Genomic DNA, 27791 nt, shown 5'->3' with positions numbered 1-27791 from the left:
TGTCCCCCAAGGTTCATCCACGTGGCTCACGCGTCACTTGTATGGAGAGACCACATCTGGTTCATCCCTTCTTCCATCGATGGACACTCGAGTGGCCCCACCCATTAGCTGTTGTGAAGAATGCTGCTGTGAACATGGATGTACAAATATCTCTCTTCGAAATCTGCTTTCAGTTCTTTCGGCTCTGTACCCAGAAGTGGAATTGCTGGGTCATATGGTAGTTCTATTTTGAATTTCTTTGAGGAACTTCCATACCACCATTTTAACCATTTTTAAGTATGCAATTCGGTGGCATTTAGCACAGTCACAATGTTGTGCAACCATCACCACCGTCTAGTTCCCCAAAATTTTCATCACCCCGAAAAGAGACTTCATACCCATTAGTATTCACACCCCATTCTCCTCTCCCCAGCCCCTGGAAGCCACTTTCTGTCTCTATTTGGATCTGCCTATTCTGTATATTTCGTATAGATAGAATTATACAATATATAGCCTTTCGTGACTGACTCCTTTCACTTAGCATAATGTATTTGAGGTTTGTCCACGTTGTTGCGCATGTCAGTACCCCAGTCCTTTTTAATGACTGAATAATGTTCGACCGCATGGATAGACACGTTTTGTGTATCCATCATCAGCTGATGAACATCTGGGCTGTTTCGCCCTTTTGACGATCGTGAATAATCTGTTGTTAACATTTGTGTACAAAATTTTGCGTGGACATGTTTCAATTCTCTCGGGTGTATACCTAGGAGAGGAATGGCTGAGTCATGTGGTCATTCTAGGTTTAACTCGTTGTCCATTAGGGTTTCAGTGGATGATTCGAGAAGAGCTGCCTGCCCTGGTGGCCCGGGCTTTTCTGCATGTCACCAGGTCCTCCCAATAGCCTGTGAAGGTGGCCGCCACCATCCCTTTTTCATAAGTGACCACACCGTGGCCTGAGCTGGTGAACACAGTTGCCCAGGGTCACCGGCTGGTGGGGACGCCCTCGCTGGGTGCTTGGAAAGGATTGTTTAAACAGCAGCGGCTCTTCTGCCTGCAAGCTGTCACTGTATTTGGTTCCACAAACAGTTACCGAATCTCCCTGGCACCTGCGTCTAACCTTCACGGCATGAACAGGACTCTGCACCTGGTCTCCCGGCTTCTATCCTTGCCCTCAATGAGAGAGGTAGCTTGGGGTCCCCATGTGGCAGCCAGAGGGGTCCCCTTCAAAGCCCGTCAGATAACGGCCCCTCCAGAGACAGACCAGATTGTTGCGGTGGCTTTGGGCCCCCCAGTTGTTCCCTGAAGTTCATCTTCCTTGCTGTTTCCCAAACACGGAGGCGCATTCCCACCCCAGGGCTTTTGCACTGGCGGTCCCTCTGCCTGCTGTGCTCTCCCCCCAACACCTGCATGGCTCGCACCTGCCACCCCGTCAGGTCTCTCTCAGGGGTCCTCTTTTCAGTCAGCGCCCTCGCTCTTGCCGTTTCTCCATAGCATCCCCGGCCTCCCTGTCTGTTCCTTTTCTCCCTCCTAGAAGGACAGTTCTGTGAGGGCAGGACTTTAGTCTGTGTTCCCTGCCACCCACCAGAGCCCAGACAAGTGCCTGATTCAGAGCGCCCTAGGGAATAGGAACACGTCCCACCTGGGGGTGCCCACTACATCTCACAGGCGCCGATGCTGAGGGTCCCTGGCTGGCGGGGGTGCCCTTGTTGGGTGCTCGGAGAGTCTTGTTTGAACAGCAGCGGCTCGTCTACCTGCTGCAAGCTGTTGCTGTATTTGATTCCACCAACAGTTATCTCATCGCTGAGTCTGCTTCCCAACCCCGGGACTTGCCTGCATCGAGGCCACAGAAGGAGGCAGCTTGTGGTCAACCTGGGCAGTCTGTCTGTACACCTGACATTGTTGACTCCCAAACAAATGTTTCTTGAGGGCTCTCTCCAGGCCAGTCCTCACTCAGAGGCAGGAGAGGTGATCCCAGAAACACTCGCTAGAACGGGCCCTGCACACTCACGGAGAAGTCATTCAGTTCTGACTGCTGTGGACCAGCCCACCCCAGGCTGGCTCAGTGGCTCAGAACAACCATGTACACACCATGCTCCCTGGCGCCTGGGTCAGGAGTTCAAACAGGGCCTGATGGGGATGCTGTGTCTCTACCTTGGGGTATCTGGGGCCCTGGCTAGTGGCCTTCACAGTTGGGGCTACTGGCATAGAAGGCCCGGCTTTGCAGGGCGTCCTGGGCCAATGTTGGTCCTAGGTATGGCCGGCTATTGACAGAGCACCTCTACGTGGCCCCTCCCCGTGGCTGCTCGGAACAGGGGACCCCTCATATGTAAGGAACCCAAGTGGCATGGGTGGGCGGGGACTGAAGCCCACCTCCTGCAGGGAGACATCCAGAGAAGTATGGAAAGTGTCCCATGCGAAGTCAGGACAGGCCCCTGACAGGCCCCAGCTGCTGTCCCTCTGGGCTCCCTGGGCTGAACCCACACAGGGCAGGCAGCCACTGGGGAGGTCCCTGGAGAAGGCTAGGTGAACCCTCCCCTCCCTAGACAGTCTGGATACAGGGCAGAATTGGAAGACCCAGATCCTGGCTAGGGTGCATGAGATAATTATTTTTTGTTTCTCTCCAAATCAAAAGACAACCTAGCTTTCCACATGCAGCAGAAATTCAGTCCCTCCCTCCTCCTCTGACCACCCCTCATGGTGAGGGGGTGGGACAAATGGACCACAGTCATCCCTGTTTCCATCTGTTGTCTTCTCCCTAGATGAAGCTCAGGAGGCTGACCCGGGGGTGAGCGTCACTGCTACCAAGCCTGCGACATGCTGGCACAGAGCTGGGTGACGTGTAGCTAAGACGTGTCTCCATTAGAATGAGACTAGTATGGGTGCATATTTACTCCTTTCACAAATAATCACTGAGCACCTGCCCGTCACGGGTGCTGCCCCAGAATCGGGCAGACGGACCACTGTCCTCAAGGAGCTGCTACTCTGTTTAGAGAGAGAAAGACGATAAATGGAGACAAGTGATATTTTTTCACCGAGGGCCACAGGGAGGGTCTCAGACTGGGTGGGAGGTTGCTGCCTAGTCAGATCCAACCTCTCTGATAAAGGGACAGTGAGGTGAGGCCTGGAAGGGGAAGGATCCAGGTGTCCTTGGGGCACAGCCTCTCTGGCACAGGTGATAGCAGCGCAGAAGCCCCGAGGCACATCTGGAGATCAGCGAGGGGGCCTTGTGGGCGGGAAGGTGAAGGGCGGAGGGCAGGAAGGTGACAGAAAGCTGACATGGGAGCTGTGCTATGGGCGCTGAAGGTTTCGTCTAGTCAGAGATGGTGGCATGAATACTAAAGCATGAAAAAACAGTGTCTTCATGTGAGCCTGGCTTTGCACTGATCCAGCTGTGAGATCCTGTCAGACCCGACGCCACACCCTGTGGTCACACAGCAGCAGCCAGTTTGTCCCTGAGCAAGATTCCCACTCAGCGCTGTGCCTTCCCGGGCTTACAGGCCTCCCAGACAGCACCCATGGCTTGAGGGCCCCATGGGGACCCTTCAGATTAGTTAACTGAACCCCTCTGTGTGGGAGCTCGTGGTGAGGTCCCACAGGGCACCTGGGACAGTCCCATTGGTCTGTCTGCAGCCCCATGGCTGGCAGATTCGGCACTCACCCACATCCTTCCTAAATAAAGCTCTTAGCTGATCGCAGGTCATCTGTGTTGATATGACATGTGGTGAACCTCCACGTGAAAACATTTCTCACAGCTTGGCCTGTGACCACCGCCAAGCGGGAGAGGTGGGGGGATGGCTGCTTATCCCCTGAAACATGCACTATGCAGGAAGGGTGAGAAGAAGGACGTTTCAGAGCCCAGGTAGGACCCTTGGGCATTCTCAAGGAGTTTGGTAGTGGAGGCAGAGGCTTGTCCAGCTAGGTATCAGAAGAGGTATTCGTTATCCCTTTTAGAAGCCAGAATAACCCTGACCTGAGCTGCCATCTACTCCTCACCAGTATGTTACTCCCCTGGTCAGACCCAATGGCTCCGTGTTCTGGTTGGTTAATCGGGTCTGAGTTAGTTCCCTCGCTGCAGCTTGCCACTGTGGTAGATTCGTCCCCATTTCACAGAAGGGGAAAGTGAGTCCTACAAACACTCCTGGAGTGCTCACAATGGCAGAGGCCACGCTACAGCCAGAGACCCTCTTCCCACCTGGCAGAAGGTCCTGCTGGCAGGGGCAGGCCAGGTGTGAGGACACTTTGGAGACAGACGGGGAGCCTTGTCTTTGCCCACTGTCCTCCCTAGGCTCTCTCTTAAAAACGGTCATCATGAAAACTTTCCCTACCCAGGTGGGGAGGGTGTGCACCCCACACCCTTGATGGTAGTCAGGGTGCCCCACTTCCCAGCCTGAGAAAGCCCACCCTGAGGGGCATAAGAGAGAGGAGAATGGAGTGGCTCTGAGAAGTCGATGCCGCTCTGGAGCCCCCAGAAAAATGTGTGGTCCAGCCTGTCAGGGTTCAGAGGGGAAACCCTGGGGCCAGTGGTGTAGCCTCGAGCATGTCCCGATCCCCTCTGAGCCTTGGTTTTCCCTCCTGTCAAATGGGGAGGTAACCTCCTCCACCAGCCTCCGAGCCTCTCACCGCAGGATGAGAAGAGCCGGAAAGGGAGGAAAGTACCCGCACACCTCCGCAGAAACCCCCCGAGGGCTGTTTTGACTCAGCACCCCACCCCAGATCTTCTCGAGGTTCCGAGACCATTTGGTGGAAAGAGTCAAAACATCCAGAAGGTTCCCGCGCTCAGGAGGGAGTCGGTGGAGCCTGGCTCCTCGCTCATCTCCCCCAGAGCAGCTGCCACCACGGCTGCACCAGCGCCAGGCCCATCTGCCTGCCTGGCACCTTCCCAAGGCTGGGGGGAGGGGGCCCCAGCAGGCCTGGAAACAGACCCTCTGCTGCTGTGGATACGGCCTAGCCTGTGGTTCCGGGCGAGCGGGATGAGGGCTCATGGAGGAGGCCATGCTGTGTGCCCCCAGGCAGATGCCTGCCCTCTCTGTGCCCTTTGAAATCAGTGCCACAGTTCAGCCTGTGGGCTGGTGCAGCATGTGAATACCTCTGAGCCCTGGGCTTGACCATAGTGAGATCTCACTGACCGATGGCTTCTAGTTTCTCCCAGGACTGTCCCTCTGTGGTAACTGTCCACCCCACTCCCCATGTCATCCATGAGGTGGTGGAGAACGTCATTCTGCCACTTGGAAGGAAAAAATGTGTAGTGAGGGGGGAGGAGCCCCCACCCTCAGGATTCGGCGAGTTCAGCCACCCCGAATTCATTCATTCAACCCTGTGCCGGTTCATTCACTCTTTCACATAGAGAGGTTAAGTCCTTGCCCGAAGTCACTGGGGTTTAAACCCTGTGGTGCGGCCCTCTCCACAGCGAGGGGCCCTGGCCTTTGGCTCTGTGTCCACCCTCTTGAGCCCTTGCCTGGCCCTTCACCTCTCAGCACTCAGATCCCAAAGCGGGACTGGTGCTTGACCTGAGGTCCCTGCAGTCCTTTTCCTGTGGCCATCTCCTATTTGAAGTCCTAGCCAGCTAGTCTCTGGGCTCCTCCCCACAAGCGGGGAGCCCTCCCTGCTGTCTGACCACCCAGGGCTGTGGGACTGCCTGCAGGGTCTCTTGCCCTGAAGGACAGGCCTTGGGGACCGATTCTGCCTCCTGGCTGCTCCTCACAAAGCCGCCCAGACATGGATGTGGCTCTGGCTTTGTCGGGGTAAGCTGGCGCAGGACTCCTGCTCCGATAGGCCCAGGGCCCGAGTGTACAGTCGGGAGCCCCTGCCCCTTAATGACTTCACTGCTCTTAGGTTGCTTTGTTGCTCAAATTGGTTAAAAGGCCCCAGAGAAATAGCCTTGACCCTTACAATGGCTGGTGAGTGTTGAAAGGAATGTGCATTGCAGAAGATCTGAAAGAGGCTCCCACCCCTGGGAGTTCTCAGGGTGCGAGTCCCTCAGCCTAGTATAGGGCTGGACCCCAGCAGCTCAGGAAACCACCAGGTAAGCCTGGAGGCCTACCTGGAAGGGGAGGCAGGTGGGGGAGCAGTGGGCAAAGACACTTGCAGGAAAGCGCCAGAATCCTCACGTCCACACTGCAAGACAGAAGTGAGCCTCCCCACACACCCCCCCCCACCATTTTGCAGGGAGAGCTCAGGCCCAGCCAGATGAAGAGATCTACTCGCAGCCCATGGCCACTCAACAGACACCTGATTTCAAACTCAAAAGTTTTGCCTGGCCCTCACCAGCCTGCAGCCAGCCCTTACTGTCTGGGGCACATTATGAGGCTCCTCTCTATCTCTGCCTCCCCGTTTGCCAGACTGGGGAGACTGGATGTTTCGATCCACGTTGGCTCCAGGCATCTGTGTGAGCTCAAGCCGGGGACCCTGCAGCACTGCACTGATTGAATCGGAACCCCAGCTCTGCCCTTTCTAGCTGGGTGTCTTGGGCAGTTACATATTCTCTCTGTGCCTCAGTTGTCCTGTATTTAAAATGGGAGTGTAACATGTTTTACTTTTTTTTTTTATCAGTATTATTATGTAATAGAATGACCTCACAGGGCTGTTGGGAGGATTAAGTGAGTTAATATTTTGTTGGCCACATAGTACTGGCTGTCCCTCTCTCCTCTCTCCAGCGTTGGGACAGGATTTCAGGCGGAGGCTTGCAGCTGGTGTCTAAGAGCTACAAGTAGTCCGTGGAAGGGATTTGCCCCTGGGAACAGGCATGGGATGGACTCTGGCCTGTCCATTTGTGTATTGTTGACCCATCCCTCAGAGTAGGCCCCTGGTGCAGACAGTTCACTCGATGAGCAGACACCATGAACAGTACAAGAGACAGACTGTCTGGAACACTGCAGAACTCAGGTTTCTCATCTGTGAAGTGAAGGGTGGACTGGACCCTAATGCCCCAATACGTGGGAGTATCTTTCTGTTCATTCTGATGCTGGTGACAGACATGGCTAATCAACTGCCCTCTCCAGTGCTAGTGGCAGACATCGCGAGTCGATCAAGGCAGCCCTTTCCCTTTGAGATTGTCTGAGACAGCAACATCCTTCTCCTGGAGTTGCTCTGGTGCCTCTGCTTTATTGAGCTTGCGTGCACATGAAAACCTATTGGCTGCTCTGACCTGACAGGCTCCAAGGGCCAGCCAACTCTGACCATCTCAGCACTTAAAAGCCATGGAAACCTGGGAGAAAAGATGGGGAGAGTGTCTGACACATATCGGTGGGAGGTGAGATGTACTGTCCTGGGCAGAACAAGGATCTGGAGATGCCCCTGGAAGGAGAGACCCGGGGCTTAGAGGTGGAACCCCTCCCCCCGCTGTTCAAAGTGCAGTCCCCTGGGACCTGTCAGACATGCAGACTTGAAGGTCCACCCCATACCCAGCTCCTTGGGACAGCACCAGCATGTGAGTTTGGCCTTCTGTGATATAAATGGTAGACTCGCCATAAGCCCTGGAATTGGAGTCTTGGGTTCCAGTCCTGCTCTGTCAGACACAGGTGATGTGACCTTGGACAGGTCATCACCCTCCTGGCTTCCCCTGCAAATGGGAATAAAAATGCGTCCTCAGTGAGTGTTCATAGATGAGGCTGCCTGGTTCACTCAGTGAGCATGTGCCGAGCGCCTCCTGCATGCCCTGGGACAGATGACAGTGAAGTAGGCAGAGGAGGCTGTGTCATTGCGAACCCCGTGAAGGCTGAGGAGGAGGACAAGCCAAATGAAACGCTGGTGAGGGATGAGGGTGAGGGTGCTCCCCAAGAGGCCTCCAGCCATGTGCGACACTGTGGGAGTGCTCAGTAGGTGTTCAGTGGACAGAGATGTCCTTTAGGGGAAGTCTGATCCCCCTCCCCTAAGTCAGGCCTTCCTGGACAAGATCCAGGCCTCCCTGCCCCAACAAAATGTGGCCAGGACGTGAGTGGGGCGCCCTTAAGGCCCCTCCTTCCTCTCCAGTGACAATGGGGCCTAAAGGCAGAGTCTGGGGGCTGGAGTAAGCTGAAAGGCAGGAAGGGGGTGGAGGCAGAACAGGCATGCAGAAAGGGGGCCCCATCCTCCCTGGCATGAGCCAGGACTTCCCTCCCCACTGGCCCCCCACCCAGGGAGGAGGTGCCCACTCGGCAGCCCTGATCGGGGAATCCCGGCTGGCACCATGCCACCACCTCCCTGCCACCCTCATCCTCCAGGAGCCAGACGCATTCAGGATCCTTGCCAAGCAGGGGGAGGGATGGCACTCAGCTTCCCTACTCCAGCCATCCTTTCTGCTGCCTGTGTGTAATTAACAGAGTAATTAAAAACAGGATGAGTTAATTGGTATTCATTTATGTGGCAGATGTTTTTAATTGAGGCAGGAAACAATTTACCTGTTTACATAAACAATGGCAAAGGCAGGCTTGTAAAACACGTTTTTTTAATATTTTCCTCCCCCTTCTGAAAAAGAAAAATTGAAATCACTTGGTCTCCCCTGCGCCTTGCCTAGTGTGGGAGCTGAGCAGGCCCCGCCTGGGGTGGAGGCCCGGCTGGGGGAGGTGGGGGAGGTTCAGGCCAAGAGGAAACATCTGCTTAAAAGCTTTGCTTCCAGAGGAGACTGTTTTCCTTAAATTCAGAGAAAGGAGGTGTTGTTCCTAGGTTGTGGGGATTGCCAGCAGGGCTGGGAGAGGGCAAAGGACGCGTCTTGCCAAGTTTGGTGCCCCTCTGGGCTGGGAGGGGAAGACTTCCCTTTTCCACCTGCATTTTTGGTGGCTCGGCGCTGCACGGTGGGGCCACTCTTGTAGAGAGTCACCATGTTCCTCCACACGGCCACCTTGCTCGTGGTGACAGTGATACAAAGTGCAGACCTAGAAGATCCGTGATCAACATTGTCGGTTGGTGCTGGCTCAGAACTTCTCAGTGACCAAAGAGGCGCATCTTGCATCCAGCATGTGCTGGGCAAGAACAGCAGGCCTGGGGCCTGACCTGCCCTGTCCTCGCCACCTGGCTTCAGGGATAGGACAGATGAGCCTGTCTGCATGCAGAGCTCAGTGGACGGCCTTCACAGAAGCGAGTGCTCAGGGAGTTGCCTGTTTGTAGATTGGCACTAACTTAGCCCTTCCTGGATGCAGGTTGCCGTGGTAGGCTTTACGTGTGCACAGTATTACTTTGATTCTTGGGTTAATGCTCAAGGAAAGAAATAATTATCCACAGTGTACAGGTGAGGACACTGAGACCTGCAGACTGAGCTTGGCCTCCAGGTCATCCACATGAAGCTAGAAACCCCAATAAACAGAAGTGACTGATGTGTAGGTGCCTATGTCAACCTTTTCTTAAAGGGCAAGCATGCATAGGATTATATTTATATAGAAATGTCTGGAAGGCTCCATGAGAACTGTCAACAGAAGTGACTTTGAGTGGGCAGACCAAAAGAGTGGAAGTCCTTTTCCTTGCCCCCTGTCTCTTCCTTCGTTGGGGGAACATTGCCAGGAGTGGGTTTTTCCCACATGATGATGATGACAATACCTGTCAGGGCCAGGCTACCAGGTTCACCATGGGCACATTATTGACTTCTCTGAAAGTAGGATAAATAATAGGGTTCATGTGACCATGTGAGAGGTGATAAGTTTGGCCCAAGGTATGCAGCAAATGCACAAAAACTGTACACCAAAAATTTGGGATGTGTGGTGCCCCTTAGGCTCTCGGCAGTCAGGGAGCCTGGGCTCTGCCCTTTGGGTGAAGTACGATTGGAATTTCTGGGACATTTCGATGGTTCCTTGGGCAAGAAGATGGAACATTCTGGACTCTATCAGGGAGAAGAGCCCTGGGAAGACAGCGCCCCAGAGTTCCAAGCTCAGAATGCCCAAAGATTGTTGTCAGCAGCCACCCCAAGGCTGGGGCTCAGTTCCCTCACTCCTGGAGGTGGTGTGAGGCCACCCTGACTCTAGGCCTCTCTGGTGCTGCTGGGGTTAAGTCATGAAATCAACTACAGCCGTGGGCCTCTGAAAGGATGAGCAATACCATGGGGCCAGCAGGGCCTGTGGTGTCCTTAGGAACTCAAGCCCGGTATTAGTGCTGTGTAACTTCAGTGGGGACCTGTGCCTCTCTGAGTACCTGGGAAGTGAGGACAGTTATGGCCTGCGCAATAGCTTTGACTTCAGTAATGACTTAACTGAAAAGTTCCCAACATGGGGCTGGCCCCCGGCCTGCCTTCCTACCTTTACCTTGTCTCTGCAAGAGGAAGCGTGAGCTTTTGCAGCAGCCCCCAGCCTCCCGCATAAAGGCAGAGGCAGGAGGACCACCCTTTGATGCCAGGGGCGGAATGGCCTAGGGCCTCGCAGTGGTGGGGTCTTCTTGTGGGCCTGGCTTTGTCCCTAGCCGTTCTGGTTCAGGGAGGACCCTGGTTGGTGCCTTCCATGTCCAGGAACTGAGAGGACACAGAGGGGCTGTTGGGTGCGCGGATGCCTCTGATGGGGCGAGAGAGAGCCCCAGGCCTGCCCCTTCCCAGGTCCTGAATGCACAGAGTGCTCCCGCGGGGTGGCAAGGGGGCATCAAGGCAGTGCCACATGGGGCCCACTCTCACCCACAGCTCTATCACACCGGCTCCAGGGTCATCCTTGTGAAAGTGGGGAGGTGAAAAGTTAGGGATGATCCCAGAAGCAAGCCAGCCCAAATACCAATTATGTCCCTGCCTCTCCCAGGTTATTTCTAAAATCCCTTTGGCCACCTGTATTTGAGGGTTTGTGCATACATCATAACCTGGGGTCCCCCAGGCCCTGTCAGCACGGGGACTGTGTCCCCACCACTCAGGGTAGTATGTAACGCTCAGAGAAGTCACCGTGTCCTGGGTGCCACACCCATCATTGGCTTTTGTGCCTCACATGTACATGTCACTGGTGAACTGGGCCTGCACAGGTCACATAGACAAGGGTGGCCATTCCATGGCTGGGACTTGGCCCAAGAATCATCTGGCACTTAGGAGAAACACGTGTAGAATAAACCACCAGTCCCTAATTATTATTTAGCATTCATATGAGCAGCATTATTATTTTAAATTTTGGCAGGATTTCTCTGGAGAGTTCAAGGTGATATGCAGCCAATTTGCATGTTTTTTAAACAATGAAAACACTTTGGGAATTGGTTAAGCCTTCAGTGGCGCCTCATTGCTGGCAGAGGAACATCCTAACTGCTTGGCCTGGTTTTTCAGACCCTCCACAGACTGGCTGGCCCTTCCATCCAGCCTTTCTTCGCACTCCCCACCTTCGGCTGCAGGTGGAACTTGATATTTCTTGTTTGTTCCTGAGTTCCAACTGCCACGCCTTTGGCTGAGCTATGCCCTCCGCTGGGGTCGCTGGGTCAGCCTTCCCCTCCATCTTTCTTTAGGTGCGTGACTTCTGCAGCTCTCAGGACCCAGCTGCAACATCACCCCTTCTTAGAAACTTCTCTGACACTCAGCCCCCCACCCCAGGGTGTGCCTGCAGCCGTGTATAGGACTTCCCACTTTATCGCAACTAGGAGCTCACTTACCATCCATGGCCCCATGAGTTCTTTGAATTTCGTCAATTCCTTTTTTTAAATAAGCAAACTGCAATAATGTTCCATTCATTAACTTATGTGACAGTTTGTAATTGGCTGTTACTTATTGTTACTATCTGCTTCTTGGGGGATAGCACAGTGCTGGTGGGCAGCAGGAAGTTTAAGATGAATGAAGGACATGGTTTAAAGGGGTTCTGGTACAGAAGGGAGCACAGAGAGAAGGAAGTCTCCCCCCCCCACCCCCGCTTCTCCCCAGGGGCAGCTTCTTGTTTCCTTGTTGAGATACTGTGTACATATCAGATCATCTTTTAAATATTCCAGGGGTGTTTTGCAACCTTTCTTGAGGGTCACACCCCTCTATAGGAAATGCACAAGTGGACACCACACATACACACATACTCCCCCTCCACATATGCTGTCCCCTGCCCGAGGCTCTGCTATGGGGGGAGGGGGTGGCGACAAATTCTACCATTGGACTCTTCTGTTCAGATCCCAGCGTAGGTATCTTTTACTCCAGGAGGACTTCACTGACTCCTCTCAATCAGGTGAGGCACCCAACCAACACATCCTAGCTGAGAGAGAGAGAGAGAGAGAGAGAGAGTGTGTACGCGCGCACACACGTGCGCACACACACATGCGCAAAGCAGCTGTGGAGTGTTCTCTTAACAGGCACTTAATCCTCACAACATTGCCCCCAGTGTACAGATGAGGAAACTGAGGATCAGAGAAACAAGGAAGCTTGCCCATGGCCACCCAAGAGATAAAGCCAGGAGCTGAACTCAGGCCTGCCTGACCCCAGAGTAGGCTTTTCCTACTACTGCACAGCTCTGTGTAGTGGCCTGTGTCTCCACTGCCCCTACCACCTGTGAGCACCCAGGAAGAAACTCATCTCCATCACACTTAGGTCACAGTGCCATCCCTCTACTCACACATACATGGACTCATACACCCATCCATCCATCCATCCACCCACCCAGCTGCCCACCCATCCATCCATCTATCCATTCATCCATCCATTCACTCGTCTACCCATTCATCCATCAGCCAACCACCCATCCATTCACCTATCTATCTACCCATTCCTCAATTTATCTATTCATGCATCCACCCATCATCTGTCCATTTGTCCATCCATCCACCCACCCAGCATCTATCCATCCATTTATCCATTCATCCACCAACCACCCATCCACCCATTCATTCATCCATCTATTTACTCACCCATCCATTTATCCATCCATCCATCCACTCATCCATTCGTACATCCATCTACCTACCCACCCATGTATTCATCTACCCACCTACCTATCCATCCATCTACCTGTCCATCTACCTCATACTTACCCACTCATCTTTCTATATAAACCCATAATCCCTTGTGCCCACCCACCCAGGAAGCCACACCAGCACATTTGTTGTCACAGCCCATTGACACTCAGCTAGGTATACCACCCTGCAAATGAGCCACTTCCCCTTAGCAGCTGTGCATGGGGGGATGGGAGGGGGCTCCTAGAATGTGGAGACCAGTACTGGGAGAGGAGGGTGCCCCTTACTCTCCCTGCCCCTCCCCCAGCCTCGCAGCCCCTTCCTCTGCAGCAGGAGCCCAGATGTCAGGGCGCCTCCCCCGCAGCTCTCAGCCCCAGCAGCTGGGTGAGGAATGTGCTTCCTTTGTCTGCCGGCTACAGGGTGAGCATGCCTGACATCTGGATCGTGTTTGCTGCCCTTTGGAGAGCAGAGAAGGTTTTCATTCCAGAGCTTTGAGCTCTCCACCCTCCCCCGCCTTTTAACTCTTTGCTCAATGCTGGGATGCTGTAGAAGACCAGACTTCAGAACCATCCACAGGGCTTGGGTCCAAGGGGTCAGGGCATCTCTGATTAGTTGAGCTCTGGGCTCCATGGCACAGCCTCCTCTTGAAGACACGGGCAGGAACATAATGGCTCTGACCCACTTTCTAACCAGGAACCACAGTCACAATTCATTTCTCATCATTTTTTTGGTATGTGTGTGTGTGCATATGTTTACTTACAAGATGGAATCGCATGTTTTTGTCACCTCTTTTGATTCTTACTCATACATTGCTTTTCTATATCATTAGATGGTATTCCATCTATCATGGCATCATTTTTGCCAGTAAGTGGGCATTTGAGAGACAATAGACAAAAAAAAAGTGCGCAACTTGACTTTTTACAAAGTGTGCCAGATAAATGTTACCTCCCTGCCCCCAGGCCCTGTGCCCATCCAGTCATTGCCTATCAGTGACTCTGACACCATAGACCAGTTTGCCTTTTTTAAATCTTAAATGGAAGCACATGGCATATGCTCTTTGGAGTCTGGTGTCATCCACTCGGCTGCATGTTTGTGAGATGCATTTATGTTTGTGCGTGTGGTTGTATCTGTCCTTTTTTCCTTGCTGTATAATATTCCTCCATGTGGATCTACTATGATTCATGCCCCTTCAATAGTTGATGGGCATTTGGATGGCTTCCCTTTGGACCTCTGTGACTGATGAACACTCTTGTTCCTTGCTGCTGAAGCACATGTGTTTACATATCTGTTCGTTCTGTGCCTAGGAGTAATATTGTTGTACCGTGGAGTGTGTGATGGTTTCGGCTAGTAGATACTAAAAAACAGTTTCTAAAGTGCATGTACCTACGGTGGTATTTTTAAGGTTCCATAGTATTGCATTGACCAGAGAGTTTATTTGGGGTCATTTGCCCTCTGTTTGTCACTCTCATAAACTATGCTGTGATGAATATCCTCATAGAAAAATATTGGCAGGCACCTCGATGATGCCCTTTAAACATATTCCCTAAGGTGGACTTGCTTGTCCAAGCCAAGTAGTCACCATAGGAGGAGCGGAGAAAGAGGCAGAAGGCCCTGATTCAACTTAAATTTGCCATCTGTAAGATCTGATTGGTTGGTCTCTAAGGTCCCTTCTAGTTCCAATATGTTATAGTTCTAAATACCAAAATGTACCAGTTAGCTAATGCTATGTAACGAACAACCCTAAAACTTTGTGGCCTAAAACAACCACCATTATTTGGTTCACAGTTCTTTAGGCTTTCAATTTAGGCAGGTACATCTGGGTAGTTATGGTCCCTGCTGAGCTTGCTCTTGGGTCTGTGGTCAGCAGCTCTGTGACCTCCCCCACTCACAGATGACTGGGACAACTGGGCCAATTGCCCCATCATGTCTCACCCTCCAGTCACGCTGCTTCGACAAGAGAGCAAGTGGAGCTCATGTCCTCTGTGTCCAGGCTGGCATCACTTCCATTGCATCCTATTGGCCAGAGCAAGTCCCAGGGCCAGTCTGGATCCAAGGGTGGGAAAGCAGCTCTATCTCTGGATGGGAAGAGCTTCAGTCACACGCAAGGGCGTGGGTCATGAAGAGCAAAGAATTGAGGCCATTTTGCAATGTATTCACCTCACAGGTGGAGGGGGTCTTAGTAGCCATAACCCAGGTTAATTGCTATGGAATAGGCTCCAACAGCTCTTGGGTCCTCATACACACCACAAAGAGTTGTCCTTCCCACTTACACACAGGGAAACTGCTTGCTGGGGCTGCCGGCAGGGGTGCAGGTCCTGACCCAGGCCCAGCCCAGGCTCTCTCCTGCCACAGTGAGCTGCACTCACAAATGTGCATAGACAGGGTTCAGGGTAGCAGAGGGCAGGTGGGACATATGCTCTTTCTCAGTGGCCAGCCAGAAAACCTACATAGAGCACCTACTAAATGTCAGATACTATTCTTGGCTCTGTCTGGGGACAGTGCACAGAAAGATAAAACAGTGTCATCCAGGTGACAGGCAGTAGACACAAGGACCAACATAATTGGTTGCCGGTATTGACAAGTGCCCCCCAAAAAGATTAAGTTGACTGGCATAGTGGGAAGTGCAGGGGTGGGGACAGTTTTTACTTGGGAGGGTAGGGAAGGCTGCTCTGAGGAGAGACATTTGATCCCAAATCTGAATAATGAGAGGAAGAGAAGAAGACAGCCTTTCAAAGATGTGGGGGAAGCGTTCTAGCAGGTGCAGAGGCTCCGTGCAGGACAAGAGTGAGTGCTGGGCAGGAGAGACTAAAGGACAGATGGAGCATGGGAGGTGTGGAGGGCACTCATTCTGTCTGTCACCTGTCAAACAGTTATGCCATATCTTCCCAGCTTCTTTGATGAGTCCCAGGTTCATTTGTAGGTGTAACATAGGCCATGCATTTCTAGTTCAGAAGGTGTGGGTGGACCCAGCTGGAAGGAAGTTCTGCTGAGATTGTGTCTGGTTCAGTTTTGCATCATCTCGGTGGTAGAAGGGACCGTCTCACCCAGGTGCACTGGCTGCCTTCACCACCGACAGGATGGCATGAGCTCCCGCTTATGATGGCAGGGCAGCCTAGCCATTTGCAAAGTATTCCTCACTGTATCTGTATCCCTGGGATAGTCTCTTGTGGACCCACTCACCCTTGGACACAGGCTCACTGACACCATCTGGGAGAACTCTAAGCACATCCACAGTAAGAACAAGCTCTGCCACTGACCATCTAGGGACATTAACCTTAGAGCTGGACGCACCTGGGATCTGCTGCATGACAGCTATGTGACTAGGGCAAGTGGCACTACCAATCTGTGCCTCAGTTTCCTCATCCTTAACCTGGGGCCCTAATACCTCAAGGCTTTGTCAGGAGAGTCAAATGAGGGAGAGGTTTCAGAGCCCAGGCACAGAAACAGCTCTTGGCAAAAGAGAGCCTATTTAAAATTAAAGTTGCACAACATGCCGAGGACAGACCCTTCTGGGACCCCGCGGCAGCGTCTGCTCTGTGCGCTATACATGCTGGATGTTTTCTGTGGATTAGCAAGTTTCACCCTTCCTTGACTCTATGGGGTGAGTCTGTTCTCATCCCTATTTCACAGGTGAGAAAACTGATGCCCAAAGTAGAAAAGCCACTGACGTTCCAGCCGAGAGACTGATGGCCAGAGTCCCTCAAACTCCCAGTTCACAAAGCCCTTGTGGGTTCTTTGTTTGAGACCACGCCCACACGGAGAAGTGAAAGTTATGAGCCCCATTTTACTGATAGGTAAACTGGGACTCAGAGGCAAGCTGGGGTAATTTCCCTAAGTTCATAGTTAGTTGGTCGTAGAGCAGAATGGGAACTCAGATTTCCTGACTCACGACAAAGCACTGTTGCTATGGCTACCTGCAACCTTCACAGTCATCAACCACAGGCCCAGAGGTCGGAGTTCCTGGGGCCAGGCAGCCAGGGGTGGCTCAGTGCTGTACTGTGGGAAGGGTAGTGGCAGGCAGAGGAACAGCCTACCTGGGTCAGGACCCACAGACCGGGAAAGGCTGGGCAAGAGGCCCGCCTGGACCGATGGAAGGGAAAATACTAAGCCTTGTGTTTTTATATTATTACTTATTCGCTGGGCGGTGGAGGCCTTAATAGAATCCAGATGTGAGAAGTGACTCGAGTTCCAGCGCCTGGGACTCATTAGGCTGTGCTCCACCTCCCAAATCCCCTACTTTGCAGAGGTTGGGGATCAAAGACGAGAGTCCCCTGACATTGGCCTTGGGGGTGGGGAGGGGTACCTCCTCGTCAGACCCTCCCATCTGGATGGGGGTGGGGCGTCGATATCCTGGGTTTTCCCTGCATGCAGGCAGCACCCCCACCACCAGAGCCCTAAGCTGAGAGCCCCTGGCTGGCTCTGGTCACAAACCCCTAGGACACATGTATGGATACTTCCTAGGGGTTCAGGCCTAACTTTTTCCTCCTTTTATTTTTATCGGAGAGTCAAGAAGAGTCAGGGTCCCCCACGTCCACCAGGAAGTTTGCTCTCAGTGGGGAGATCACCTGGCTTACTCAAGACTCCAAAGGTCCAGGAGCTGTGGCTGGACCACAGGGTCCAGGAGAGAAGCCCCCCACCCACCTTTGAAGGGTCAAGGGAAGGCAATCTAGGGTCCAGAGCTGCCTAAGTAAAGGTTTAGAGGATCTAATGCCCCCCGCTCCACGAGAGATCTGGCCTCTACTTTCTTGCCACTATCTGCTCCCACCCGCTGCTTTGCATCTTAAGTTCTGGCCACTCTGGGGGCCCCTCTGTGAACTGGTAGTGCAGCATGTCTCACCTCTCCCACACTCCACACAGCAGCTAGTACAGGGTAGTCAGGGGCTCAAAGGAGGTTAATCTCCCACCAAGGGGTGCTTGGGATCATCCCAGCAATGGGGCCCTTCTAGCATTTGGGGCTTTCAATGTAAGGTCTTCCCTGCATCACCCTACGTCTCTCATGGCCTTCAAGGTTCCACAGTTACGAGGCCACAAAACCTGCCTAGGACCTTGTGAGTTAGAACAGACGTCCGCTCTTCATGTGCACACAAAGGGACCCTGTGGGCACCAAATGCTCAGAAGGGCTGCTCCAGAAACCAGGAGACCTCACAGAACCGCTTAGTGGACCATTGATGGCATCCGCGATGGCCGTCCCCAACCCAGCACCCCGTGCTCACTGTGCTGTGTTGTTGTCCATGGGCCCCATTACACCTTCTAGAGGGTCCTGCTCATGAGGGACGCCCTGATGCACGTGTGACCTCACCGTGCACTACTTGGCCTGGTTTCTCCTGAAACACGCTTGCATTTCTATCTCCTCCATCATTTGGCATCAGGCTTGTGGGAGTTCAGGGGTTATTTGTAATTAGAAGGAGGCTTCGGGCCTGAGAGAGTCAAGAGTCATTGTAACAGGAGGTCTATGAATGAATGAATGAATGAATGAGCAAATGGATGAAAATCCTGGTGGGGCGGCAGTGTCAAGGAGTCAGAACTCTGAGCCAGGAGGCCTCGTGGAGCTGTGGGCTTAGATGAACCCCTCACCTCCCTACCCCAGACGGCCACCTGGGCCAGGACTTTGCCACACAGGGAAGGTGGCCTAGGAAGTGTCAGTACTAAGGGCCGGATCTGAGGCAGAAGGGTCAGGATCCACATCTGCTAAAAGGGAGCTGGAGGGGTCAGGGAAGCTGGGACAACCTTGGAAGACAGAGGGACTGTCTTCCTGGATCCTCTAGGTCATGATTCAGCAAATATTGGTCGAGTACCATCGTGCGCCTGGTCACATCCTAGACTCTCAGTTGTGCATGTGGAGGATGCAGGCAAGTCTCCAGGTATCCAGGGGAAGAAACTCCTGACAGAGGGAGTCACAAAGGATCCTGAGGGCTCTCAAGGTGCTGGCTGAGGCACAGGGCAGCCACCTTTACCAGTCTTGGGAAATAAATAAGCCTTAGAGGGCAGCTTGTCCCTCTGGTTCCCAAGAAAGAAAAGCAGACGGGTTTACCTTGGCAGGAGTTTCAGGATAGTGGCCCGCTGCCCACCAAGGCAGAAGCTGGAATTCAGAGACTGGGGCCCAGTTCCCAGGTCTGCCCTGCACCCGCCTGCAGAGCCCTCACCTCTCAGGGGACAGTGGGGATGGGCTTGTCCATCTACCCAGTTGTGGAGGACACAGTGAGCATGATCTTGGCTGGATAGCCTCACAGGGGCCTTACCTTTCTTTTGCTCATCTGCACTTTCTCTACTAGGAAGGTGCAATATTTGGAAGATGCAAAAGGAAAATAATTGGACATAGTAATGGTTATTACTATGGTGGTTTCCTTTTGTCCTCACCACCATTAGAGTCGCCAAGATGACCAGTGACTTCTTGTGCACATTTCATGCTCTCTCCTTTTCCCTGCTTGCACATATGGAAACTAAGACTGGGGACAGTGTGACCAGAGTCGCCACCAAGCCCCCTGTTCTGCCTGTTTACAGACAAGGAAACTGAGGCACACCCCTCTCTGAGCTCCCTGCCTGCCCAGAAGCCCCAGGAAAGGCTTCTGCTCATACACTCATTACTTCTAAAGCTGGCCTCTCCATCATCTTGGGAACTTGAGGGGATCCTGGAACCTTCGGGGCCCTTCCGCGGTCTCCCATGGACCTCAGGAACCCCTGCCTGCAGGCCAGCACCAGGAAAGGGGCCTGGCACAGAGCTGCATCCAACCTGGGACAGCCAGGACCCAGGAGCAGCACCTACCCAGTCCCGTGCAGGAGCACGTCCCAAGACCCCACAGAAAGTGGCCTCTGAAGCCAGACACCCTGGGCTCAAGGCTTTCCTTCCCTGTGCCTCAGTTTCCTCATCTGCCCAACTCATAGGCTTGCTATAGGGACGAAATGAGGTGGTTCATGTGGAGTGCTCAGGTCAGGGTCATAGGTTTGTTACCTGTCAGTACCTGTAGGTGTCTTGCGAAGGGCCTGATGTGGATAACCTGTTGTTATCTACCACCTTTCTACGGCCCATGGCTTTTATGAGGGTCAAATGGGGTAACAGCAGAAATCAGACTGTAAAAGATCAAAGCAGGGACTTGTTATTTCCTGGAGCAACATGGATTGGAGGAGGGCAAAGCCGGGAAGAAGAGATGTGCTGATGCTAGCAGGTCCTCCTCCTGCAGAAGGTTCTAGAACCCCAGGCTGGGAGCGCTGGGCTGTGGCCAGTTCTCAGCCAGGCAGGGTGGGCTGGGAACCACAGGCGGACAGGGACAGTGATGGATGGGGTGGCTTGTTCCGGCACATTCCGTGTTCTTTCCCACCGACTCCGCCTGGCCTTGGAGAGCTGCTTCCTCTGCCGATGGATTAGTGACATTTAGCTGGGAACTGGATACGCCGTCTGGGAAAGACGCAGGGTGTCCCATGGGCCCTGGGAACACGGGGTCTGGGAATGTTCTTGAGGTCTGGGAGCAGCAGAGCGGGGGTGTGGTGGGGGAGAGCTGGGACAATGGGACTGGAGGAGGACGGACGCTGGGATCCCAGGGGCTGGAGAGGACACAGTGTCTCTGCCCGCCCTCCCCGCTCTCGCTCACTGGGCCATTGTGAATCAGCTCCTGCACACTCAGACCGACATTAAGACACCAGGCACTTGGTGGCCAGCAGGCCCCCCATTCCTGTGGATTCAGGGTAGGACAGACAACAAAGAAAGCCCCTGTGGGGGGTAGGAGGACAGACCATTAGAAGACGAGCAGATGAGGGAAGGAAGGCACCTTGAGCAGCAGGCCTTGTGGACAGGTGGGTGAGACGCTAGGTCCACGTTCAGCCCCCTTCTCAGCTGTGTGAGTTGGGCGGGTCTCTGAGCCTCTCTGTGCCTTAGTTTTTCCATCTATAAAATGGAAAGAAGCACTGTCTGCCTTCTGCCTTCGAAGGTCATGGGAAGCCTACACGAGTCTGCTGGCCAGACCTGTTGCCTAACAAATGTTCCTTTCCATGTACATCGGGGCTCCCCAGCCCTGCAGGCCCCTCACCTCCTAACTGTAAGCCAGGACAATGGGGTAAGGGGCCTGACACCCCCAGAGCTGTACTCCACCTGTACTGGCCACTATTCTGGTTGTGACACTGTACAGGACCCCAGGAGGGCTGGGGGAACCCCCAGTGTCGGGTGACAAGGCTCGGTGTCCGTCCCCCAGATTCTAAGCTCCTGTGAGGTTGAGTCCTCTTTAAGGCAGGTTTCTTGCAAAATTGAGCCTGACAGGCTGTTTAGAAAGAAAAAAACAGGGTGCCTTAGAGGGTCAGAGTCCTGGGGCTGCCACCAACACGGGCCTTGGCCCTGGCTGCTAATGGAGCAGGTGACACTGGTGGTTGGGTCTCAGTTTTTACTTCCCAGACACCCTGAGATTTGAAGAGAGTCCCCTGGACTTGGGAAGATGACCCTCGCCCTCACTTGCCCAGAGTTGGGGTACCTAGGGCATTGCCCGCTAACTCAGCAATGATTGCCTCCCCCCACCCACCCCAAACCCCTGGCAGCTGCCCCTTCTGTGTTCTGGTTAGCCCACATGGTGTCCCGGGCAGCGCTGGGTCTGAGCCCAGCTGGTCCTGTGTGAAAACTTTCTAATCTCCCCAGCTTGAGGGGCTGTGGATGCTCCGGGCTCAGACCCTGTTGCCCATCAGTTTCTCTGCTTCCGGCTCTGAGACACTGAGGAAGTCACTTGCCCTCCTTGAGCCTGTTTCCCTAGCTATAAATAGGTGTGATAAAAGGACCTGCCTCTTGCTGTTAAGGTACAGTGAGTCCAGCAGCTGGCACATGGGGTTCCTAATAAAAGCCAGTCCTGAGGGTCGCTTTGCTTCCCCTGACCTGAGGTAGGGGGCGCTGATTCGTGTGTGGCACCTGGTGAGCCCTGCATCGGGGCAGCTGTTACTATATGTTAATCTTACAAGAAAAATTTAACTAAAAAGACATAAATCCAGCTGCCTGGCCCCACCCCAGACCGGCTGAATCAGAGCCCCCTGAAGGGGGACATGTTCATGGGGACCCCCACCAGCAAGTGGTGGGTCTGGGCGCTGAGAGCTACGAGATGACCCCAGAATTGAAGCTTGGGAAGCAGAGGCTCAGGTGAGCATGGAGGAAACACTATAAGCTTGGGGTCTGATGGACAGCTCAGGCCTAGTCCGCCTCTCACAGGCAGGTGCCCTGGGGGAGGTGACACGTGGTCCCTGACAGCATTTTCTCAGGAGGGTGTGAGGGTTCAAGGAGATCCTCTGTGGATGTGCAGGGCATGGGCCCAGCTCCGCCTGGGTCTGAGGACACCCGAAGTGGATGCTGTTTGGGGGGCGGGACCCAAGAATGAGGAGGGAAAGAGTGTCTCACAGGGCCAGCCCAGGTTTTCCAGGTGGTGGTCTGGACTTGCTGGGGTCTGTGCCAGCTGAGCTGGCTTGTGCTGGCACCCTCGGCAGACTTGGTGGGAAAGAGGGAGCTGTCTCCCCTCACCGGCACCCAACATCCAATGGTGGGGCTCCTTCCCTGGATCCCTCCATACCACACCCCCATGCCCTGTCCAGCTCCTGCTTTCACTGGCTATGGGCACAGGGTCCCACATGGACAGCCCTACGCTGGCTGCCCCAGGCAGTAAGAGTGTGTGGAGCCACCAGAGGTTTAAGCCTCCCAGTGGCCCTAGGGGACCCAGGAGCAGCCGTGGCTCAGTAAGAGGCCTTGAATTGGGGGGCAGGGCAGGAAGCTTGCACAGGGAGAACAGGACTGCGCCTGTCTGGCAGCTCCTCAGAGCTTGGAGAGGCACCTGCAGTTTGCCCTCAGGCCACACAAGCCTGGTCAGGCCTGGTGAAGCCCATGTGCATGGAAGCTGCTGAAGGGATTTAGGCAGGAGAGACAATGTGCACACTCAAGACCCGCTCCAGCTGCTGTGCAGAGCCTTCAGGGGCTCCCCACTGCCGTGCAGGCAGTCCGCAGCCAGCCCGGCCTCAGCTGACCTTCCTTCGTCCTGCACAACCAGAGGCCCTGAACGCCCCGGCCTTTGCATTTTCTCTCCTTGACTACAAATGCTTTTTCTTGCCATCTCCACACCACCTCTGCTCTTTCCCGAGGGCCCTTGTCATTTTTTCCTTTCTAGGAGGGGTCTATGCTGAGGGCAGCCTTGAGAGCAGGGTCTCAGCATGAGTTGCTCCATAAACTTTTGCCAAATTCCACTGAGTGCTCTTGTGTGCAGACTCTTCACTTGATCTTCTTGTCTAACCTCCCGACTGACCATGGAAGGTGCTCATCGTTGCTCCATTTACAGAGTGGAAAGGCTCAGAGAGGTGAGGTGACTTGCCCCAGGTCACACAGCCAGGAGACACTAGAGCCAGGACTCAAACAAGATTCCAGAAATACTTGAGGTCCCATTGGGTGCACTTGTAGTCCCACCATACGCAGCCCCTAGGACCCATGACCCAGGCGGGTAGTGGGACAATATGGGTGCTCCCTCCCCAGCACAGCCTCAGTTGACCTGGGTTTGAATCCCAGACCTGATGCCTCTTCTAGAAGAAGAAGGGTGCCTGTGGTAACTAGACTACCAAGGCCTTTGAAACCTTTGTAGACCCATGTGACCCTGCAGGGACCTATACTTGCTGTGTGCCCTTGGGCAGATTACAGCACCTCTCTGTGCCTATAAAACAGAGTTTTGGTGAGAATAAAAGGAGCAATGACTGTCCAGTGCTGAGAGCAGGGCCTCGAGCGGTGAGTCTGCCTCCTCTCCTGAGTAAACAGATGGCCTCAGGCCTGCCTCCCTTTCCTTTCCTGCCAAGGAAGGTCTCTGGGCACCAGCAGAGTGCTGCCTGCTCCATCCTCAGAGCCATCAGGCATCGTAGGGTGAGTGTGTCCAGAGTCTGTCTCTCAAGGGCTGTGGAGATGGTGTGATGGGTTGAGTCGGCCCCATCCAGCCCCTTCGTCTGCCTTGACAGCGAGGTGCTTGTTAAACAAGCACCATGTGGGGAGTGTCGGTCCATTGGAGTGGGCCTGCCCCTCCCCAGCGGGGTTTTCTTTTATCTGCTGCTCTGGTTCGTTCAATATCTGAGTCTCTGGCCAAGCTCCAGTGTGGAAGGGCTCTGGAAAGTTGGAACAGGCCCTGAGTCCCGTGTCCCAGCCTGGCATCTGAAATGCCCTCCAAGGCGTGCCGGTGGGACCGCCTGCCCTGGGGTGGCCTGGTCAGATGAAGGGCTGGCCAAGATGGCCTGCACCCACAAGGGTGGCCTGGGGCCCATAGTGGCCGGCCACGCTTGCCTTCTTTGGTTGTCACCGGGGACTGGCTGCTGGCCCTACAGCCAGGCATGGTGTTGACGGGCTCCACAGCTGCAGTGCACGTGTGCCCAGCCATCAGCCTCTTGACAGGCAGTCTGCGGGGGGGGGGCGGGGTGCCCGGTGGGAGAGAGGCCAGCGGCTGCAGCTGAGTGGACAGCAGGTGCTGCAAGGCTGGGTGGCTGCTGATTCCGGCTGCTTCCCCTCCATGGGGCCCGGTGGGAAGGGGGCTTTGCTCTCACCCAAAGGGGCCCTGGAGTATGGAGGGTTGTGAGAGCCCCACCTCAGTACTGCAGATGGGTGGGCATCTTTGCTCTGTGAAGGGAGAGGTGAGGGGGAGATAAGGGAGGGTGTTCACAGTATTGGACACCAGATAATAGTAAATGCCATTTATTAGCATTATTAATCACCATCCCGAGTTGGGCCACCCCAGACAAACATGTGTGTCTCTGTGTCTGCCCTGATCTGCATTGGCCCTTGTAGGAGAGAATGGGAGGGAAAGCGGAAAGGACAAGAATTGTAGTCACATAGTGTGACAGCTAAGGGGTATTGAGCCCTGACAGCGCCTCTACCCTGCCATCTCCTTGGCCCTGGATGAGACCCATTGGCTTTAGCAGGACGAGCTCCGAGCAGTGCCTGGGGCAGTGTGGGCTGCGCCTCTGTATGTAACAGGTAGACGATGCCCACCTCAATGGCCCTGAACAACTAGGCCCCCTGAAATCCCAGCCACTGCTCTCAAGTCTTTGCAGCCCACTCAGGCGCTGGCTGACCCTGTGTTAAGATGGAGGGGGAGGCCCAGGGTTCACCTCCTTCTATCTGCAAAGAATTCCCAGGCAGCTGCTGGCTCAGGATGTGTGTAGCTGGTAAGACCACCTGAGGCCTTTTCCATGGGGTCCCGCTTTGTGGGGCCAGGGGCCCAGGTCCTGCAGGCCTGGTTTTTCCACTTCCACCCTCTCTCTACACATCTGACCCCTAGCAGAGTGTCAGACCAGGTGGGACTCTTGACACATTGTCCAGGGCCACAACCTGCTGACATGAGGACCACACTTTGAGTGGCCAGGCCTAGAGTGGCCTGAAATTGACTGTGTCCTCAGCCTGCCTGCTCCCAGGGCCAGGAGATGGTAAAAATGAGGTTCTGTTGCCCGGTCTGTCCTGGAATATCCCCTAGACCAGCCTGATTGGGGCCCCAACCTGCTGCAGCAGCCTCACCAGGGCCTCTAATGGAAATGCAGATTCTTGGGCCCACCCCAGACCTGTTGAACCAGAAATAGGGGGGAGGAAGCTGGCATCTGAACAGGCCCTTCAGGGGGTATTCCTGACTCCCCAGTCTGCGGAACCAGGACCACCACCTCCACCCCACAATGAGTATTCGCGCCCTGTTCTGGCCAGCTCAGGACTCTTGCAGCCACACCCTCAGCCCACCTGAAAGGGGCTGACCCAAGCCTATCCTTTTGTCAGATGGCCTGTCCTGGCCAGCCCTTGGTCTGGTGGGTGGGATATCATCTACCTATGAGCACACTTGGGGCTTAGCTGGGGTGGACCAGGCCCTGAGACTGGGCCTGGCTTTGTAGGCAAAGCCAGGAGCCACCTGCTGTCCAGCTGAGTGTTCCCTACCTGGGCCCCAGCAGCACAGGCCCAAACCAGCTGCTGGCAGGGAGCCTTGACTAGGCACCAGGTGGGGCTGGAGTGGCACTGTCCCCCTCTCAACCTGCTTCACTGGCTCTCTTTCTTCCCTCCCTCGGGCTGCAGCAGCGGACAGGGAGAAGAAGGCCGCAGCGATGCCTGACTCCCCCGCCGAGGTGAAGACACAGCCCCGGTCCACGCCCCCCAGCATGCCGCCCCCTCCACCTGCTGCGTCCCAGGGTGCTACGCGGCACCCCTCATTCACACCCCACACAAGTGAGTAATCCCAGGGCTGGGCGCTGAGTGGAGCAGAGCGGAGAGGTGCCTCTGGGGCCCCTTGAGTTATCTGAGTCTCGAAACCTCATTGCGTGCAAATGGAGCTAGTGCTGTGGCTCCTCTACCCTGAACCCTTAAATACCCATCACTAGACCCTTGAGAGGGAGGATCTCGTCATGCCTTAGAGCCCAAGCATTGAGGTTCAAATCCCATCTCTTCTACTTTGTAGCCGTGTAGCCTTAGGCAAGCTACTTAACCTTTCTGGACCCGACATTCCTCATTTATAAAGCAAGGCTGGCTGTAGTCCCTGCCTCACGGAGCTGTTGTGAAGACAAACGAGTTAATAGAAGTTCTTACCCAGTGGCTAGCATATCGTGAGCATTTCATCAAAGTTAGCTGTTATATTTGGAGCTCAGAAAGGGACAAGGACTTGCCCATAGTTACACAGCAGGTTAGTAGAGTACAGGTGAATTCAGTCAGACCTGCACCCTGCACCCTGGCCAGAGGTGGCTCTGACCAGGGAAGAGCTCCACACTGGCTCAGATACCAGGGGCTCTGTGGCTGGGCCATAGCAGGGTGTGAGGGTCAGCCAGGAACTGGGGTTGGCAGGGCCTGAGCTGCCAGTGAGATGGTGGGCAGACCAGAGCCTCAGGCAGTGTCTCGCTGGCCCTGGGCAGATCTGGGTTGAGCATCTCAGCACTCACAGCAGCTCTGGGTAGGCTTCTAGAGTCTATAACCACTGCTGAAGCCCTGTTTCTTCAAGTCAGAGAGGTTGGGGACTCAGTGACTTTGGGTCCTGAGCAGCCAGTGTGGGGGACAGTGTTCCCTGACCCCGAGGCCAAGGCCCTGTAAAGGTTTCTGATATGCGATAGAGAGAATCCATTTGCCAGCCCCACCCCCATGATCAAATGCCAGAAATCCCATATCCGAGGACCCTTCCCCAGGCTTTGAAACCCAAGTGAAGCCCCTCTCTGTGGCAGGAACCTTCATCTCCTCAGCCGGTGGTCCCTGGTCCCCACTAGGCTAAGAAGTAAGAGCAGCTGGCTCCAGCCAGGGCCCACAGCTCTGCCTAGAACCCGGGTTGGACCACAGGGCCTGGTGTGTCTCCCTTTATCTCTGGACATGAAAGGCACCGGTTCTGCCACTCAAAGCCAGCCCTGGCTTCATTGTGACCCAGCCCCGCTTTGAACAAAGGCATTGACTATGGGGTCAGGCTCAGCCCTTTGTTTGTAGAATGTTGGTTTTAAAATAAGTTTCAGTTTGATAAAAGGGACATTACCATCTGCTCCCAGGTATGGCCGCCTGAAAACAGATATGTCTCAGCATACAGTAGGAGCTGAGTGATCACACGCCCCTCCCTGCACCTTCACCCGGTACAGAAGGTTCCAGCTCCCCCTTCTTAGGAGATCTGAGCCAGGGTCCCCGTGGGTAACGGAGACTGGAACAAGCCCCTGGCTCTGCCTCCTGCCCCAAGATGGGGCCCAAGGCAGCAGGACTCTCACTCCACAGCCCTCAGCCCGCAGGTCCGGGTCTGCCTATGTCAGCCACACTGGAAGAGGGCAGACGCTGACTGGGCTTTCTCACACACACCATTCTCGCATGGCCACTGTGGCCATCGGGTCACCCTTCCCTGTCTTCTGGAAGAGTCAGTCCTTACCTCTGACTGAAATGAAGGCAGAATCTCTGTTTATTAAACAGTCGCCACCTCGTCCGGGCCCCATAGGTAGAGCAGGGAGGCTTATGGTGTGTTTTACTTCACCAGCCTGCACCTCAGGTGGGGAGAAAAGGAATTACTTGTGACAGGATGGCAGCAGTTCCCAAGAACCAAGGCCAGGGGCCTCCATCT

At 54.4% G+C, this 27791-nt stretch overlaps 1 protein-coding gene across 6 annotated transcripts in view; it reads left to right on the top strand.

Moving 5' to 3' along the window:
* The window catches only part of CBFA2T3 (CBFA2/RUNX1 partner transcriptional co-repressor 3), an 88245-nt gene that overhangs the window by 40567 nt on the left and 19887 nt on the right, over window positions 1-27791 (top strand). For all 6 annotated transcript variants that reach the window (XM_016129439.2, XM_016129438.2, XM_016129440.2 and 3 more), the window contains one exon: window positions 25796-25945. In XM_016129439.2, the coding sequence (XP_015984925.2) occupies window positions 25796-25945 (150 nt within the window). Of the gene's footprint in view, window positions 1-25795; window positions 25946-27791 lie in introns of those variants that run through there.

The sequence above is a fragment of the Rousettus aegyptiacus genome, unplaced genomic scaffold (assembly GCF_014176215.1).
Source record: "Rousettus aegyptiacus isolate mRouAeg1 unplaced genomic scaffold, mRouAeg1.p scaffold_m13_p_14, whole genome shotgun sequence".
NCBI lineage: Eukaryota > Metazoa > Chordata > Mammalia > Chiroptera > Pteropodidae > Rousettus > Rousettus aegyptiacus.
This window is presented reverse-complemented; position numbering and strand designations above follow the sequence as displayed.